The 21,145-nt window shown below is 33.2% G+C and overlaps 1 protein-coding gene across 4 annotated transcripts in view; it reads right to left on the bottom strand.

The window, feature by feature from the left end:
• Positions 1–21,145, bottom strand: part of LOC145277731 (protein kinase C delta type-like) — a 433,752-nt gene that overhangs the window by 125,820 nt on the left and 286,787 nt on the right. For all 4 annotated transcript variants that reach the window (XM_080129566.1, XM_080129474.1, XM_080129666.1 and 1 more), the window contains exon 2: positions 15,750–15,936. In XM_080129566.1, the coding sequence (XP_079985692.1) occupies positions 15,750–15,876 (127 nt within the window). In that variant the 5' untranslated portion in view covers positions 15,877–15,936. The remainder of the gene's footprint in view (positions 1–15,749; positions 15,937–21,145) is intronic.

Here is a 21,145-nt window from a genome sequence, read left to right as displayed (position 1 = left end):
TATTTAGAAATACTAAGTGCTGTATGTGCTCTCTGTTTATCTCAATATTGTTTCCTGTCATCCTGGACTTCTTTTTGCCACTGCAAGCAGCGCCGACTCATGAGAAAATTAGTTAGTGATTGTGCAACCCTTGCTTCACAATTAAGCACGTGTCAGTCACTATTCCTTCAGGCTGATCAGATGGTTCATGTAATTCTGACAACGGATGAACATAAATGGAGAGTAAAAAGAGGACCTTTAGTTTACTTTTGAAAGCCTTGTAATTTTTGCTTCCTTTATTTTGTCTTTCAGTCTTCACATTTCAGTTTCTGAAAAGGAGGAAGAGTTGTTGCTTTCTGAGACGGAATCTATTATTTATTGTCGGTTTGTTTTTTTTACTATGAAGTTATGCCTTGTCTGGAAAAAATTCTATTAATATATATATAAGAAAAGTTTCAATTACAGAACTCAATTGTGATATCTCGAGATTGCATAAAATTTATAAATTATTTATAAAGTATTGTAAAACTCCATATTGTAATTCACTAGACTCTAAAATTTATGACAATATTTTGTAAGCATACTCAAAAAATCAACCCTTAACAATGTTTATCAATATGTAAACGCATTTCAGAATAAAATTTAACTAATTTATGATTTTCCTCTTCAACATATTTGACTATAGATTTACGGCCAAGATCACAAATATATATATATATATATATATATATATATATATATATATATATGGTGGATTCTCTCATTGAAGACGATGAACAATAATAATAATAATTGCAATCCTGTAGACGTCTGGCACACTCTTCTGCAGATGGTGATACATATTCATCTTTTGGTGGATTTCTGATGTTTTGCCTTCATATTTGCACGAAGGGCGTCCCTATGACAAAGGCGGTTATGTTCAAATTCTCTGATCTCTAGAAAACACATCTTCCTCCATTCTCTGCGATCCCTTGCTGCATATATATATATTTAAAGTGATGGCTGTGTAGTTCCAACGAGAGAAAAAAATGTATATTTAAAAGAGTGTAGCCATCAACAATTGTGGGTTTTTCAGCCTTTTATCATATTTTTATTTTAATATATATATATATATATATATATATATATATATATATATATATATATATATATATATATTTAAAAAAGTGTAGCCATCAACAATTGTGGGTTTTTCAGCCTTTTATCATATTTTTATTTTAAAATAATATATATATATATATATATATATATATATATATATATTTAAAAAAGTGTAGCCATCAACAATTGTGGGTTTTTCAGCCTTTTATCATATTTTTATTTTAAAATAAAAATATGATAAAAGGCTGAAAAACCCACAATTGTTGATGACTACACTTTTTATATATATATATATATATATATATATATATATATATATATATATATATATTGGGAAGAACTTGCTCAAGACGGTGATCTATGGCACTCCACTATCATGCCCAAACTGGAGCATGGGGAAAGAGAGTTTAGAAACAACCAAGAGTTCAGACACCAACAAAGAAATAAAGCCAAATGAGTCTACCTTAAACTGTGACAGATGCGGTTGCCTATGCCACTCAAAGATAGGCTTAATTAGTCATCAAAGAAGCTGTAGACCAACCTAGTGTGCAATTGGATATGGTTGCTTCACAACTGCCAGCCAGCATCATCATGAATTAATATATATACCTATACATATGTATTTCTGTGGAAATATTCTTTATTCACTTATATTTCCTTCATACATATATATATATATATATATATATATATATATATATATATATAGTAGAAATGGTAATTAATAAAAACTGAAGAAAGTGTTCAACGTAACGCCCACACCACCATTCAGGATCACTAGAAACACAATCCGTCTCTTCTTATCCCTCAACGACCTAACATGGATCACATAGGATACGTCCAGAAAGCGAGGATGCTCAGGATCGATATGAACCATCACCTCATTAGCATAACCATTATCAGTGGAGTTTGCTGCATTCAAAGTAGGCATGTGCTGGCGTTTTTTCTGCTGGAATCCTTCAACTGGGAGACCTGGGTTACTCCACTAATCCAGAATTGTGTTGTATGACATTGAGGAGTAATTAACGCATTCTGGGCCAATTGCCAGGTCAAGGAAAAGAGTTGTTGAGATGATTAATCTGGTGCTCAACTGGGGGTGAATCTCCTCCCCTGACAACCACTTGACAAGCCGGTTGTCAGCAACCCCCTCACTAACCTCCTAAAGAGGTCCTTCCTAGAAGTCAGAGAAAGATTGCTGGACCTTGGAAGCTTCTTGAAACTAGCTTGGCACTCTGAAGAACTGCGTATTGCAATTTGGGTTAGACAAAGTGCGAAATGATCACCCTCGACCTCATTCTCGATTATCCAGTTGGGAAAGGTACTATTGACCACAGGATTCTACACAGATTCCTTCATCAATGTTCAACTCAGGAAAGTTAGTCTCTCAGCGTCTCAACGATATGTCAAGTCAGGCATTCTCAAGCCCCACACAGATGTTGAACACAGAACTGTCTGCGAACCAATGTCTCTTTCAGTTTCAAAATATAAAACAGGAAGCGCAGGAGGACCTTTGGATATTTTGCAGATAGAGGAAGTACAGCCAGTTGGTATAGGATGAGAGAAAAGACATAAGTGGCGCATACCTTTGTATTACCCTTTAAGGAAAGTTTCCTCCAAAGCCAAGAGTTGACCAACATGTTGACCTTTAACTGTACCTCTGACCAATTCTTTTCAAACTGGAGGCTCGGTCTGAACAACATGCCAAACTGAAAACTCCAACCCCATTCTAAGTACTCAACTACAGACTGATTAACTTGCTGCAGTTGATTTTGATTTCCCGTGATCATTTTGTAATTCTTGAGCGCTCTCGTCTCCACATGTCTCAAAAACATGACACAAAGGCGGTGATGTCATCGGCGAATGTAGAGACTGGCTGGCATTCCACTGAGCAACACGATTCAACGAAGAACCAAATTTGCCTCCCTACACCTTAGCTTGCAAAGTAGCGGCTCCAATGCAAGGATATAAAGCAGGGACGACAGCAGATAGCCTTGATGCACCGACCAGGAGGTAGCAATAGACTTCAAGCACTTTCTATTGACTTGTACCACTGCCGACAGCACACGATACAGTATGCAGATCCATTTGCGGAAGTTTGGTTTAAAACAGGCAGTCTCTAAAACAGGTGCTAGGAAGTGATGGTCAATCCTGTTAAAAGCTTTGGACTGATCCAGGTTGATCCACATCATCTTCTATCCTTCCTACTAGGATCATACGGATCAGGTTAAAGTAGTTCTGAATCGATCTTCCCCTTCACAGAGTAGTTCTGCTTAGGTTTGATCAACTCTTCAATAACAACCTGCAATCGATTTGATAGGATCTTTGCCAAAATCTTTTTCTGTGTTTAGCAGAGTTATCTAGTTCTTCCCCACCATTTTATCTTAGTTTTCAGACTAACCTACCACTTGCTCCCAGTAACCACCTCCACTAAACTTTCTTGGATGAATAGCTCTAGCCTGCCCGGAAGTTTTTTTTTCATCTCGAGCAAGGAGGTATTCAACTCCCAGTACCTTGCTAGTTTAGGCCTATTCCCTAATTTCAAACTGGCCATAACTAGTTTATGATCCGCTTAACCTAGTGAACATGGGACATGATAAAAGTCTTCTAACGTTCTATCCAAATATTCAGGTAGGAAGGAATGCTATTGTTGATGTTCACATCTGCCGCCCCAGGTGCTCAACATGAAACCTGCCGACGAGATCGCACCTAAGCATCAGGTTATCCAGGCTGGTCTCGTACCTCTCCATCCTTCTAGTGTTTCCTCATACATTGCTTATCCTTGGGGTCAAGAATGGGGTCCAAATCCCCTATTAAAACTATACGCTTCAGACATATGATGAGCACGTCCAGATCCCGAAGCCTACTTTTCTATTTTAAAAGCAAATACAACTGCCTTATATACTTAGTCGTGAATATACCAATGACTTAATAAATGATAACTAATTTGCATATTCCTTTAAAAACGAACTTTTATTAATTCAATGTTCGTTTTTATTTCTGTTTTGTTATTGGAGGCTTAATTCCATTTAACTATTATGCACAGTTCTATTTGTGCATATTTTCTACATTCTTCATAATTGCATAGCATTTGGAGCATTTCTCCATCTCTATCAAACTACTCTGTCAATCTTTGGTCTACTGACTTGAAGCTTGATATATCAGATATTTTGGACCTGTGGAACAAAATCGATTTTAGCTGGAAAAATAGCAGCTAATAGGTAAAAATTGAAAACACTGGCACTTGGCAGGCATAGTTTGACATGATACAAACACATACCTTTAACTACTTTAATTTGTTAAGTTTTAATATGAACGCGTTGTTAGCTCTAAAAGTCTAAATGTTTAGATTTCAATTCTAGCTGAAAGCACCCAAGTCATAATATTATTTTAACTTTTGACATGACTACTCAATAGAGCACAATTTAATAATCAATAGAAAATTGGCTCTATAATAATAAATATGAAATCTGCATAAATTAAAATATATTTAAGCATATTTTACAATCAGACCATGCTGGGTGGCCTGCTCCTTTTCTATTTTGATGGGTTTGCTTTGTTAAAGATAAATTCTTTGTAAGCTTTCTTTACATATGTGGTAAGAAAATTAAAAAATGTTTTAAAACTGATAAACAGAAAACTCCGAGGCATCCTTTTCACTAACAAACTCATCACGATTGAATAAAATATATGTACAAATAAGATGAGAGGCTAAAGAGAAGAGTTGAAATGTATCTCAGAATAAGTCTAACAAATTAATAAATTCTTTCTGTTGATAGAGAGAAGGTTTTGGTGAAAGAATCGAGTTGGTGAAAAGGATATATATATATATATATATATATATATATATATATATATATATATATTGATTTATATAAAATGGGTTAAGAAATTCCAACGAAAGAAAGATGTATATTTAAATAAGGGGGTAGTCACCAACAATGTGTATTTTTTAACATTATTTTATTATTCCGTGTCTTGGTTTTTCATTGAGAATTATGTTTAGATCATTGTAATAATGTTTTTAAATCATTGAAATCGTTTTTAAGCGTTTCAGACGTTCTGTGAAGCATCCTCGTCAGAAATTATTTTCAAATGTGTTGGAGGTGTAAAAATAGCATTTTCGTAGTTCATTTGAAGTGTTTCCAAGGTAATGTGTAAGTGTCTACTATTCATAGAAATGTTCAATTTTTATTACTCTTTTATTGGGCTGACAGCTACAAATAAGACTGTGGAAAAGAGGATATTCACTACCACTAATACAGAAAGGTATTGAACTGGCTGAAAAAATTCCAATAGATCAACTAAGAATCCCAAAAGAACACAACAAAAAACAAATTTTAGCATACGTCTCTACACACAACACAAACAACCCAGAACTATTCACACAGATAACAAAAAACCTTATCCTCCTCAATCAGAACGACAAACTAAACAACATACTTAAAACAACAAAAATAATAAAAAGCAAACGCCAACCCAAAAACTTAAAACACATCCTAACTTCCTCAAAACTCGTTCCACACACTACAAAAGGGGTTACAAAATGCAACAAACCGCGATGTGACATAATAATAGAAGGAAAAACATACACATTCAAAAACCCAGCACAAACATTCAAAATAAAAAAGGATCTAAATTGCACCTCCAGAAATGTAGTATATGCACTAAGATGCACAGCATGCAACAAATCCTACATAGGCGCCACCAAAAATTTCAGCAATAGAGTGGCCTTACATAAGAGCAACATCAAAATTGCAGATAACAGACACCTCTATGTTTCAAAACACGTACACACATGCAGTGGAAACAGCTTCAAAATAATGCCAATCTTCCAAACAGACAATTATTTTTATTTACTTACACAGGAAAAAAGCTTCATCACAAGATTCACTCCTGAACTGAACAGAGCCTAATATCAACACACAAAAATATGAAATGCAAGGCACACTCGCATGCACATCCATATACATACACACACCCACACATAAATCAGAACCGACACATTAAAACACACACACACGCAACACCCCTATCTCTAATACTACACACTGAACAATACCAACCCTACTTAACCTCGAAACCTACAACACTAGGAAACACCTAAAACCATAGTATAATATCTTTTCTAACACCTCGCTCCCCCCTCAGTCAGTGGAGGAGAAATCGCTGTTATCATCCCCCTCCCATACCTATACCCCTCCAATTGGCCCCTCCCCTCTGGGGAAAAAGATCTTTCCCACACTAGGAACCGATCCTGGGTCTGGCCATACCCACATGGGGAGACAAATAAATAGAAACATTAAAAAATCCCCTATACATATTTTTAAATACACACCTCTATCTAAATAAACATAATATAAAGAATACCCGAAAAGACTGAAACGAAAAATCACAATACTAAAATCCAAGAATCCAAAAAATAAATATCAAAATAGAATGAAAGCACCCCTACCCTTATTTCAGAAGAGCCGGCTCTCCCCCCCCCTCCTCACACATACACATTAGTAACGACCTTGGATCACAGTTACCTTCCTAGGGAAGCAAATAACCTCATAATACTATAAAACAGTACACACATTCTCAAACCAATAAAAAAACACACACACCCTACCCTAAAGGAAAAGGAAAAAAAAAGAAAAAACACAAGTAGAAAGAGAGAGTGAGAGAGAGAAACACAACACAGGAGTGACCACAGCTGAGGTCGGTAGCCTCGCCACAACCCAATAAAAGAGTAATAAAAATTGAACATTCCTACGAATAGTAGACACTTACACGTTTCCACCTCTTGGAAACACTTCAAATGAACTACGAAAATGCTATTTTTACACCTCCAACACATTTGAAAATAATTTCTGACTAGGACGCTTCACAGAAGGTCTGAAACGCAAAAACGATTTCAATGATTTAAAAACATTATTACAATGATCTAAACATAATTCTCAATGAAAAACCAAGACACGGAATAATAAAATAATGTTAAAAAATACACATTGTTGGTGACTACCCTCTTATTTAAATATATATATATATATATATATATATATATATATATATATATATTATGGCTATGTAAAGACTAAATTTAAACTTGTTCGAAAACATTATTTATTTAAGATTATGAAATTAAAAATAAAAATGAATGTGTCAGCTGACCGGTTTCGAAGCTCGCTCAACAGAGCTAAAATCGAGCTTAATTACGTTTTAAAAAGAAAAGGGGGAACAATGAATCGGAGATGAAAAAGTAGGGGGGAATATATGTATAAAAATAAAACGAGGGGGGATGAATTAATTATTAAATAGAAACTAGATTAAGCCCTAAGAGATTCTCTTTTTGTTTGCAAACAAATCAAGTGTTCAAGATGTTTAAATACATATCTGATACAATATACAGCACTTATTATTGCTAGAAATTATAGGTAAAGCTTCAGATATTTATAAATCAAATGATAGTGAATTCAATAGTATTATTCTAACTTGTGAAATATTTCTATTATATAAAAGGAACTTCAATTAAAAGTCAAATATGAACAGACAAAATTATATGAACAAGTAAAATTATATGAACAGGTAAAATTATATGAACAGGTAAAATTATATGAACAGGTAAAATTATAGAGGAATAAAAGACGAATCAAATGAGGCATAAATTACATTCAATTTAGCTTAAATTTGCGGTTTTTGAAAAAAAATTACAAGTGCGGATTTTCTTTTTGGCGCCGCGGTATATATACATTTCTTCTTCAGGTAGCAATACACGAAATAACACTATGCTTTAACTAAGATGAAACGGATATTGTTGTCACACACTATTTATTTCTGTTGAATCAGCACAAAATAAGAATTTGACTTTGATAAATGCGATCTGTCTTATGCTTCACAAATCTGTATATGCTGAAACAAATAGAATTTTTTTTTAATATCTATATGAACATTAAAGATATTAGTTTCAATAAGACCTTTTTTTTCCTTTTCATATTCCTTTTGTATATGCGTAACAAGAATTTGATGCTTGAATTAATATCAAATAAATGTGAAATTATGTCCGTTCAAATTAAAGAGAGACCAAGCTGTTTGTTAGTAGCTCGGTCAGTCATAAAATGGATACTAATGCAGATGAGTTCAAATCACTTTCGTTTATTATTTGTGATTTTTAAAAGGATTGAGGAAACCGATGGCAACAATCAAATACAATATTTCGGAATTTTTCAGATGAAGATTGATGATTCGCATTATTTGAATTCTTTGGACTACTGTTCTCATCTTGAGTGTTATTTTCATAACGTTTCAATCCTCCGAACCTCTTTCAATGTATCTGCAAAACCTTTTGGCATAGTGGATAAAATTATTAAGTAAAATTCAATTATAAGTTAAACTCTTCTGGAGACTGAAGATCCAATCCTCGGTGCAGGTGACACTTAACATGCAATTGAAAATTACTTAGGACTTCTAACCAGCCGTGGTTGATGAAACAAGAGCATGCTACATCTGCTGATTAAATAAAAGTAAATTTTAAATAAAGGCTTTAATTTGAAATTCTGTGCAGATTCCTGAGTTCGACGAGATACACCTGAAGCGGTGTGAGAATAACATTCAAGATGGTAAACAGTAGTCCGAATAATGCAAATGGTATCAGATGCGAACCAATCAAAAGAAACATACCATACTGATTTATACCGAGGAGGAGAAGTGTTGGCAGGGTGAAGTGGATACTGACATCAACAGACGACTTGGGGTAATCGTAAAGATGGATTGTGTAAACATAACATGATAAAAAAAATGTGTATAACAAATAAAAATGATTTCATGTATTTTTTTATATAAATGACAAATCGTTTCAGGTTTGGAAAGAAAAAACTGTTTGAAATATATAATATGCTACAAGTGTGATTTTCACAAAATGGAGTATGACGGGATGCAGACATGTTATATTTTTGTATCACTAAAGACAAAAAAAAAGCATAAAACATCTTTTATTTTCCCTATTACTCTGTAATAATAAAATCATTTAATCGCAAAAGCATTTATAGTGTCGTCATCTTTACAAATATATTCTCGCTTATAATTTTATTCTAATTTTAATAGAGACTGTTCGCATAATCGATATTTACCTGACCTGAATGTACCAAGTTTAAATCTAGTTGGTTCCATAACAGCATTTTTATATAAAATTGGCAGATGTTGGTAACCTTTATGTGATCTCTTCTGTAAGTACTGTCTTGAGTTGGAAGCCATGTTTAGTTTCAGAAGAGTTTCCGACGGTTAGTTGTGGTGTCAAAACAATCTTGCATATGTTTTCTTTGTGTCAACACGGGAAGGATCTTCTGTTCTTTCGCTACAAAATTATAAAGCCCGGAATCTGTACAGAACAGCTGTTTACTGTGAACTCGTCATCTCCAGGACTTATATAAAACAACTAACCATTGGAAACTCTTCTAGACTAAACATGACTTCCAACTCAAAATACTGATTTTTAGAAAGAATTCAGGAAAATAATGACAACAATAGAACCTGGATAAGGATTTGTTTTGATTAAATCTTCTTCTTCTATATATATAAAAGCCAAACGTCTGTGTGTATGTATGTTTGTTTGTAACGCTAAAACTTTTGAAAGACGGAACCAAACTTGACAAATTTGGTATCATATCGAAGCCCTATCACCCGGATGACAAATATCGAAATTTCACGTCAAACGGACCACTAGAAGTTGGTCAACTGATCAGTTATCTTCGAGGGGGGCCCCCAAAAAACCTGTCATTATCTCTCTATATATAAAAGACAGATGTTTGTTTGTAACGCTAAAACTTGAGATGAAAGATTCCTCTCCCCTAAGAATAAAACATATGTTCAATATCTGCTTTTGTTTTTTCATTGTTTATACGGTCCCGAGCAACGCCGGGTAGCCCTGCTAGTCAGATATAAAACACCACATCATCGCTGATCATCCCCCAATTCAGAACTTTGAACAGCTGAGAACTAGCATGATTTTATTTACAGGCTATGCGCTTGTTATCGTCCTTTCAAAGGAGAACAATTTATTTAGCTATGACGCTAACTTTTGTTGAAACATCAATTTGTTAATGACTGCCAGAGAATCTCGCCGTTGCACAGAAAAGGTGTCTGCCTCTTGAACTAATGTATCTAAGGGTTGCACATTATTTGGACATAAAAAGTTTACCCCTCTTAGGGTAAAGTTGGTGGAGACAGAATTGCGAAATAATTGCAACTAAAAAAGTAAATGACTCTAATTGCTACACTCTTTCTCTGCTTCATTAGAAGCAAAAGAAGCTTTCAAAGGGAGATGTTAACTCAAAGTATTTTCAACTAATAAAAAATAACGAAAAGCTCATAAAGTAACACATCTATGTGAAAGTAATAAATCAGTGCGAACTTGGCTGGAGGAGGTAGAAAAGATTTAATGTTTTCTTCATCTTGTGAACACATTCCTACACACTAATAACAGTCTGGCGAAGAAACGAACTGCTACTTACAGCTATATATGCATTAATAAGCCAACACATACATACATACATACATACATACATACACAATGCCATGCTGCAAAATACTCGTATACATGTATTGTTTATATATGTATATCCATGCTATGAACATATTGGCCTACACAGGATGAGCTCTTTAGTTAATTAATTGAGTCAAACATTGTCATGATTGTGTAGTGATATTAAAAAAATATATATATATATATATATATATATACTAGCTTGGGTACCTGGCATTGTCTGGGTTGACATGAAGTTCCGTTTGACCACACCTTAGGATATTAATCATTTTAATCATGGGCAACAATTTCAAAAATAAAAGAACAGATAAAACTTGTAAATGTATGTGATACCCTATTTCGGCAGAAGGGATACAAAGAGAAGAAACTATTCTCCAGATATTGAGCACTTTTTGTTGTCCATGCATTAAAAAGACCCTCCCCCCCAAAAAAGTAAATAAAAATAAATAAAAACAACTTTTGTTTCAATAAATATAACAGCAAATGCCCGAACGACCGGAAAAAAAATAGCCAAACGCATGCGTAATATGTGTTTATTTTATTTTTTGTAAAGTGACTTTTTTCACTTGCTTTTTTTTTTTGTAAATAAAGGAAATTTCCGATTTACGGTTTTTTAGGAGGGACGGGGGGGGGATCAATTTGCTTTTTTTTTAGGGAGAGGGTTTTCTAAAAGTGTGGCTGAAGTTTGAATTCGAAGCGGTCAAAGTTTCTGTATAGCCGTTTCATGAATATTAAAAACAAACAAATGAATTTTTTTCAATTTATTTGTTAGTGTTTTTTTTTTTTAATATTTAAAAAAAAAAAATGAACAAACATTTTTCTGTCTACACAGAATTATTTTTTCAAGCTAGAAACTTATTGCGATTACCCAATTATTTTATTTGGTCAAGAGTTTATTCTTATGTTTCGAATTTTGTAGGGGTAGATAACTATGTCTTTAAAAAAAGTCGATGTCAGAAATAATTCCAAATAAATTAAATGCATTATCAATTAAAATATTATTTAATGTTTATTAAATAACAATTTTAAATAGAACACTTAAAACAATTCTCTTGCTAGAAACATTGACTAACATATTGCTATTTAGTAAAATCGATTTTCTTTAATGCAATATGCAAATGAGGTGGCCTCTTAATTGTATATTTTGCAAGAATCATACTATATATAGAAATAAATGAAAGAGTAAAGTAGCGGACCTTTTCTATATATTAATCAAATTGTGAACAAACAAACAGGAATATGAATTTATATATATATATATATATATATATATATATATAAATTCATATTCCTGTTTGTTTGTTTATATATATATATATATATATATATATATATATATATATACACATACACACACACACACACACACATTGTATTGGACTCTCCTGTTGATTTCGACTTATGATGTTCCAACAACTCATTGTTTAACTTTATTTATACTTCAACCTCAAATGACATTTAAGTCATGCAGAAACTTACAAACGAGTCCACACAAAGTACAAGTGTGTGAATTCAGTGATGTGATCGATGGTATGGCTGCTGACCGTTTAGCTCTTTCCCTTTTTTCACACAAATGATTCAAACTGTCAGAATGAAAACAGTGAAAACCCTAAAAACAAATAGATTTTAACTCTTTGCGATCCAAGACCTTAGTTTTCATGACTGCTGTGTGCGATAACAATTAAAGACAAATTGCTCGTTAGCAAAAGTCACCGACATCCCTTTTCCCTCCGTCCAACTGACTGTACATTAGAATTTGTTGTATCCTGTCATCAGATATTCTCAGGACATGACCAATCCACCGCAGTAGGCACTGAATATATATATATATATATATATATATATATATATATATATATATAAAATTGACATATATATATATATATATCAAATTGACATATATATATATATATATATAAAATTGACATATATATATATAACATTGACATATATATATATAACATTGACATATATATATATATATATATAATTGACATATATATATATATATAAAATTGACATATATATATATATATAAAATTGACATACATATATATATATATATAAAATTGACATACATACATATATATATATAAAATTGACATACATACATATATATATATAAAATTGACATACATATATATATATATATATATATATATATATATATATAATGTCAATTTTATGAGTTGAGAGAGTGGAGGGTTCTATCAAAAATTACCCAATGTTCACAGAAACAATAAAATAGAATAAATGGTTAATAAGATTATCTCAAATTCAATCTGGATAGAAATGAGCTGTTTACTGTTTTCCAAATTGTTTCAACCATCGAAAAGAAACGTATCAGTTCCTTGATGAGGTTGGAGATTAAGGTGTACAAAGGAAGAGATTGGACAGGATTTGTGGGCAATGATGATGTCTTCTAAGATAGTAGCCAGGCTGTGGTTAAAATAAACATGAGGAGTGGGCATCTTGGAGGATTTCTAATGGAACAAAAAAGGAGGAAGGGTCTGATAAGGCTTAAGGTTGGTGCAAACCATGCCGGTGCAGGGAACACATACTTTTAGTTTTTTGAAATACACATAAGCTAGCGGTGTGTATCCACCTTTGTTTGAATACTGCAGAGAGCAATCTCCTCCTATCACATTTGATTTTAAGCTAATGTTTTAGAAAACTTTAGCAGAACATACAGACGTTAAGAGCACCTTGAAACAATCTGCTAAACTGAGTAAAATGTGTGGAATGCTTTTAACAAAAATTATTCTCATCTCCAACTTAGCATTAATACATTTATCTCAAACCATGACAAGCTATATGCGGAGATCCTGAAAAAAAGCACATGAGATGCTTAACCAATTGTGGTTCAACTGTCAAAGATTGACCACAAGTCCTTCCAAATGATTGTCACCCACTGACACTGATATGCTTGCACCCACCAGATAGGGAAGATTATGTAACTAATATATATATATATATATATATATATATATATATATATATATATATATATATATATATGTTTATAAAATAATGCACAGTAGCATTATATAATTTTTTATTTATTTATAAACCATGATTAGTTACATATATGCAGAAATGTTTCAGTTGTGACTTCTTTTGAAATCCAGCATCATCAGGCCACTAATTTCAACTGAGTTCAAATTTGAATATGCAAGTTCTTTTTTTCAAATTTTTCTAATATTAAAAGATATTTCTGAAATAGTTTGTTAAAGTATTAGATTTCAACAGAGAATTTATAACTAGGTATTAAAATTGTATAAAGAGTTTCCTATAATTATGATACACATGTTTTAGTTTCCTATAATTATGATACACATGATTTTGTTAGATGATAAAAATTAATAAGACAAAGTTATACAAATACCATGAATACCTTTTCCCCATACTTTCCCTCCTAAAAAACAAAACACAGAAAAATTAATAAAAAGAACTTTTACATTTATTTTTAAAACCAGTTGAGGCTAGTAGCCTGACGATGCTGATTTTCCAAAGAAATCATAGCTGAAACATGTATGTACATATGTAGTCGATGTTTTTATAAATAAAGAAAATTATGCAATACGAGGGGCGTGCAATAAGTAATGCCCCTGACCCACTTCCAATTGTCTGATCTAGCTGAAATTTTGCATGTGCAATGTTTTATATCTCTACGGGTTATGTGGCAAATTACAGCTCTGAACTAATTGTGGTTTCTGTTTTACAGGTGTTTGAACTGAGTTAGGTGTGAAATGGAGCCTGTTGAATGTCAAGCAGTGATCCGGTTTTTGTAGTTGAAAGGACGCACACCACATCAGATTTTTGATAAAATGAAAGAAACTTATGGTGATAATGCCCCATCATATGACCTTGTAAAATGCTGGCATTGTGAATTCAAACATGGCCGGAAGTCTGTGGAAACAACTCCCAGACCTGGTCGCCCCCACCCCCTCTTCTGCCATTGATGAGGCATCTGTCCGTCAAGTTGAGACTGTCATTTTGGAAGATCAGCACATTACTATTCGCCAAATAGCCCAAGATGTCAAGATTAGTACAGGGTCTGTGGAAACTATCATTCATGACCATTTGCATAAGGTGTCTGCCAGATGGATTCCCAGGTTGCTCACACCATTCCAGAAGCGAGGACGCGTTGAGTGCTCGAGGATGAATTTGGAGATGTGCCAAGAAGATGAATCAAAGTTTTTCAAAAGACTGATTACAAAGGATGAAACCTGGTTCCATCACTATGATCCAGAGACCAAAGCCCAGTCAATGCAGTGAAAGCACTTGGACTCACCACCTCCAAAGAAGGCAAGGATGCAGCCTTCCACTGGTAAGGTCATACTCACAGTCTTCTGGGACCAGGATGGAGTAGTGATGACAGATTTCCTGGCAAAGGGTACCACAATTATAGGAGCCTATTATGCTTCACTTTTGAGGAAATTAAGGGAAGATATCAAAATCAAGAGGCGAGGCAAGATCAGCAAAGGTACCCTCCTCCTGCAGGACAACGCTCTGATCCACAACTCGCATGTCGCCAGATCAGAAGCACGAGCATGTGGTTATGAAATCCTCCCCCATCTTCCCTACTCTCCTGACCTTACACCCTCTGACTTTCACCTCTTTCCAACCATGAAGTTGTTTTTGAAAGGAAAGCGTTTCCCAGATGATGCAGCTTTGATTTCTGAAGTCACGTCGTGGTTGGAGGACCAACCTGAGGTGTTCTACAAAAACGGTGTCCAGAGCTGCATCAAACGATGGGAGAAATGCATAACTCTGGGTGGTTCCTATGTAGAGAAAGACTAATAACTGTGCCAAGTTTCGTTGCTCTACTGCTATGGGAAGTGGGTCAGAGGCATTACTTATTGCACACCCCTCGTATATATATATATATATATATATATATAGATGTGTTGAAAAAATGTTCAACAGTAAGTTGCTTCTTTATCTGTAAATCTGAAAATTCAGTTGTCTATGACATTCAGACTTTGTTATTAGCAATGCTCTGATTGTGTAGCTATAAAGAAACAGCTGTTGTTTTTAAATTAAAATGAATTTTTCCTGATACAAAAACTTGTTTGTCAGAAAATGTCTCGATTTATATAAGTGTGTGTGTGTGTGTGTGTGTGTGTGTGTGTGTGTATGAACTTACCTGGAACAGCTTCCTTTACATTTACAGCCATGTACGTATCGATCACATCGTTTTTGTTGGCGTTGTCATTGTTCGCCCCCTTCACCACCGTGACAAGCTTTACTCGAATGAATCCAACGCCCGACATTTTCTGAATGAGAAGATGTTGGTGGACCTGTGCTAGTTGGTGCTTCTTTCGGTGGTGAAGCTGAAACAGAAAACGATGAAGGATAAAAAATAAGGTCACAATTAAGAATGACAAAAAGATGAGAAAAAGAATAACCAAAAAGATTGTAATATAAAATAAAACCATTTCCCCCTCACATATATTTGTGATTAATAGCTTTTATACTATGCTAGTGGGGGTACCTGGTGTTGCCCAGATGAAGAGAGGTAGGTTTACTAAGGATATTGAGCAACCCCCAGAAAAAAAACTTTCGTTTCAATCAAAATAGCAACGAATACTCATGCGAGTGGGGGAAAAAAAAAGAAAAAAATTAGCTGCAGTAGGCAGGCTCGAACTTATAAATCGAAAAGGGAAAAGGAGAGGAAAAAAGTCAATGCACTAGCTTATAACGTCATGACAAAATAATGTATTTTTAAACGGACATTGAGATTGCTAGGTATATGACTTGTAAAAATGTTGACGGAAAAGGTGACCCCTTCTTGGAAAAATCGGCCTAGTTGAGTAGCACAGACGTAATCTTTTTTGGCCATTTTTTTTAGATATTTTTCATCAGAGATGATGATCTTTCAAATGATACCAATTTTGTCACAGTCCAATACATCTGTAAAAAGTTTTTGGCAGACATACAAACACACACACTTACACACATTTCACCTTTTATATATTAGACTAGCGGGGGTACTCGGCGTTGCCCAGGTGTGAAGAGATTTTATGGTAAGGATACTGATCAATGGAGCCCTAAAAAAATGTTTCAAACAACAAAAAAAATTACCCCCTCTCAAAATGTAAACAGTAGCAAATATCCGTGTGAGTACAAGAAAAAAAATAAAGTTGTAAGAAGGTAGGCTCAAACCTGTAACGCTAAGACGAAAAAGAAGTGGAAAAAAAAGCGAACAGTTTAATCACTGCACCCACCATATCATATGACATCACCACCATTCAAATTAAGCTTAGTCATTGCAAAGCATATGATGACTTTACAAAAATGTCGACAAAAAAGTGACCCCTTTTTGTAAAAAACAGCTCAGTTGACTGTGAAAATATTAATGTTCTTGGCCAATTTTTGGATATTTTTAGGTTGAGAGACTGAGCTTTCAAATGATACAAATTTTGTCAGTGTTGGTCATGTGTTAAAAGTTTTAGCAAGACATACAAACATACACACTAACGGACGTTTGAGATTTATATTATAGCTAATGTTGAACATAATTAAATCTGTTTCATTATGTTATTTATTTATTTACATTATTTTGTTTTATTATGAGCTCTGAACTACCTCTTACTAATTTTATTTTTTTTACATTTGCAAGTACTAAAACCCAACTCCAAAGAAAAATTACAACAAGCCGTTCTCTTATATACAAAACCACTACAAACAAGGGAGATAAATTGGTTGTAAGAAAACAATTATCTCCTTTACCATGTGGTAAATATTTTGTTTAGTCAATCGTAATTTTCACAAGTTGTACCTAGGTCAACTCTTATGAAAGTGTTAATATTTCGTTCTGGAGTATTTGTAAACAAAGTTTTGTTTTATTTTCACTGGAGAGTGAAGATGCATTACATAGATGAAAATGAAAGGTCGTTTGTAACATTGCATCAAGATGGCACTTTAAGTAAATGTTACACACTATCGTTATATTATGCAACCTTAAGAAATAAGCAGGTTAATATTCATACACAAAAAAAGATATTTAAAAATAGATTACACAATGATGAACTTTATTTTTTTTTATTACTGATGATATCATCAAAAATGTCTCCATTTTAATTATCTTCCGAGCTGAAAATTGTATTTTTTGAAAGAAACTGAAGGAAAAGAAATGTTCATGCAAGGAACATGATGCAAGAAAAAAAAAGGAAGAAATTACAAGTAAGAATCAAATATCGGTATTTTTTTTTGTTTTTAGATGCAATGCTATTTAGGGCTAAAATAAAAAATCTGGCCGACTTATTTTATATATTAGATATATATTTTTCTAAGCTGTTATTTTATAGTATAGAACGTAGAGGTCATCACCTTTCAATATTGTATTGTTGGTTAGTTATAAATTGGACAGTGATGGTGGATAAGAAGCTTTTTTTTTTACTGGCCTATAACTTACTTGACGTCCTTCCCTTGTACCACTTCAACTAATGCCCTCCCCTTCCCGTCCTTCTCCCTTATATTTAATTGGGTCACTTAATGTTCTTTTCTGATCAACTGGCGGCTGTTATTCTTGAGGCACCTCCAAAGACTTGTCAGCCATATTGGCACAATGTCAAGAGGCGAGTTTATAATCCAACACCTTTATCCACTTCAGCCTTGGCTGTCCTCATTTCTAACACAATTCATATACAAAATCATTTGAAAACTTATCTTAAATACTATATATATATATACTAGCTGAAATACATGCCTATGCAGGTTATATCCAAGGCATTGTCCATTTTTTTAAAAAGCATTTTACCAATTTTAGCAAAAAAGATAACCAAAGATAACAACATACGGTTGGATATTGGATAATGTGCGTATAGTTTCTTAAATACTGTCGACTTTACCACACTCTTCTTCCGTATTTAAAATCTTTTTTTTTTTTCTTTTAGAATGCCACCAAAATATAGTTGAAATAAATTATTATGAAGACTTTGCTAGGTCTCTATGTAATATCTGTGCGTCATCTTTTCTGTCCGCGATCAGTGGAGGAGAAATCCTTCTAGACTGAAGCAATTTTCATTTTTTCCACAATCCAGAATGCTGCTTTTTTTTTTTTTTTTGAGGAGCTGAATTTTCCCACATTCAAAGATCATGTAACTGTAGGAAGGCAAGTACCTAAAAACTTTTTTTTTTTCTTTTTTTTTTTTTTTTTTGAGAATTTTTCATCAAAATTTGCCACGCACATACAACTTTATATATAATAGTATTTGGACGATTAATCAAAATTAGAAAAATCAGAACGTTACAGGGTATCGGAAAAACTTGCGCCTATTTTCTGATGCCAGAAACGATTCCTTTGAATTATCTTTTTTTTTAATTAATTTTGTTTAAAACAAAATCTACCGTTGGTAGAAATAATAAAATAAATACTTGTTAGTTTTTAACTACTAATGAAGCTAAAATCTAGACATCACCCGACAAGTGTGTTTTTACATTTGAGAAAATATATGCAAATTTAACGTGCGTTTTTACTGTAATGAGCAAAAAATAACAATTTTATAGTTAAATATTTAGAGATTTATAAAGAATCAGAATCTGTAATTGTATCGGAATCAGGAAAAATATTGGAATACTCTACATCTGTAATGAACACCAATGTGTATCTATCTATCTATCTATCTATATATTTCAAATATAAATCTCTCTTGCCTGACAAAAGTTAGCATGTAAAGAATATGCCTTTCTAGCTGCCAGACAAAACCATTTCAAATGGTAAGAAAGCAAATAGCAAGTCAGACTAACTTCACAGCTTAAAATAGATTTGAATAGAAATCTTTCACTCTAAAAACTCAATGGTTAGAGTTTTTTTCCAAGTTGTCAGAAAACTTAAATTACTGTGATTATTTTACGATTTTATGTATTATTGTGAAAAAGGTGACGTAATTTTTTCCAATCATATTTGATAAAGAGTGTATGTTCATATGTGCGATGAGTAATTTAAAAGCAATATTGTTCAGATAAACCCAATCACAATTTAATTTTTAAAAACAAAAATGTGACTTAATACGAAAAAATACAAAATATCGCATGTAATTATTAATATTAATGAAATATTAAATTCAAAGTTAATAATAATATTAATAAATAAAATATTAAATTCAAAGTTATATCATCCTATGATTTTATGACACTTATGACACAAAAATACATTTTCACATCCTTTCTGAAGGAGAGGCAATCACAGGTAATTCAAACTGTTTTAACTAGAGCTAGGACAACAGCATATTCTTTTCATTGTTTTGACTCTCGATTGTGTACCCGTTGATATCTTATATGCTTTTATATTGAGTGATGTGATTCTCGGTTGATTAACTGTTTCTAACTGTGCCAGATATATATTCGAGAGTCAAAACAATGATAAGAATATGCTGCTATCATAGCCCTAGTTATAACTAATTCCCCATCCTCAAAAAGATGAAGAGAAGATAAATCCTAAAGCGATTTAAAGACACCAGGAAAAAAGGCAAATGGGTAGTTATGAAATCATAATGATATAACCTTGAATTTAATATATATATCACATACAGATCACAAGAATTTCTTGTGTGCGGGGCGTTTGCTCAGTTGGCAAAGTGCTTGCCATACATATATATATATATATATATATATATATTGCAGCCTCATCATATATTTTGTCAATTTTAGCTCAATTTATAAACATCTACAAAAACTTAATTGCCCTCTTTCTGATTTATGACAAATCCTAAATATATATGAATTGTGCGTTTTTAGGCAGCATTTTTTCATTTAAACAAGCATTATTGTTTGATGATGCAATTTTTATTTTATCGATATTCGAATACAAAAGCTATAATTAAGCAGAAGCTTTGTTATTTTTAACGTCTTTATGTCTCCTCATTATATCTTGATTTTAATTTTTATGTTAAGAATTCTTACTCCAATTTTGATAAAAGTTCATTACATAGTTTTGATTATAGAAAATTTTATTTTAGTAATATGAAATGCACCCATTTTTTACAAAGGTGTCACCACTTATCAAGGCTCGGAAGCCACTCAAGTATAAGGGTTAATGAGTGTACGATAGTCAATGGGAAAATTTTGTAGTAATTGTTAGTAATGGAAACTTGGTAAATTGGATTACCCAAAGGGAAGGGCTCATCAAGAACTTGTTTACATTGAACTTGAAGGTGACCATATTATAGTCAGTTGGAAAGCAGGAAAATGGAACAGAGTTCCACAGACATGCAGTTCTAAGAAAGAAGGTTTGTTCATGGAATCTATGTTTAGGTTTAGGCACGGATAAAGAGTGGGGAAAATTATTGATAGTGTTTTCAGCCAAACGAGTGCTTTTCATGAAAGTCAGGGAAGGGGGATTCGAGCACTTGCCATGAAAATAAAGATAAAGCAGGGACAGGCTCGCAACGTCTCTTCTGTGGGAAAGAAATTATAGGGAAGATTGGTGTTTTGTATCTAGTTTGGTGCACTGCAGCATCTGCTGTGGTTGTAAAGTCAAAGTGAGAATTGCCTTTACAGATGCAGGTCTGGGCAGGTGATAAGGAGATATAGGTTTGC

Source organism: Euprymna scolopes, chromosome 1 (genome assembly GCF_053919585.1).
Source record: "Euprymna scolopes isolate OS-2025 chromosome 1, ASM5391958v1, whole genome shotgun sequence".
Taxonomy (NCBI): domain Eukaryota; kingdom Metazoa; phylum Mollusca; class Cephalopoda; order Sepiida; family Sepiolidae; genus Euprymna; species Euprymna scolopes.
Note: the sequence above shows the minus strand (reverse complement) of the source record. Positions and strands in the feature narration are given on the sequence as shown.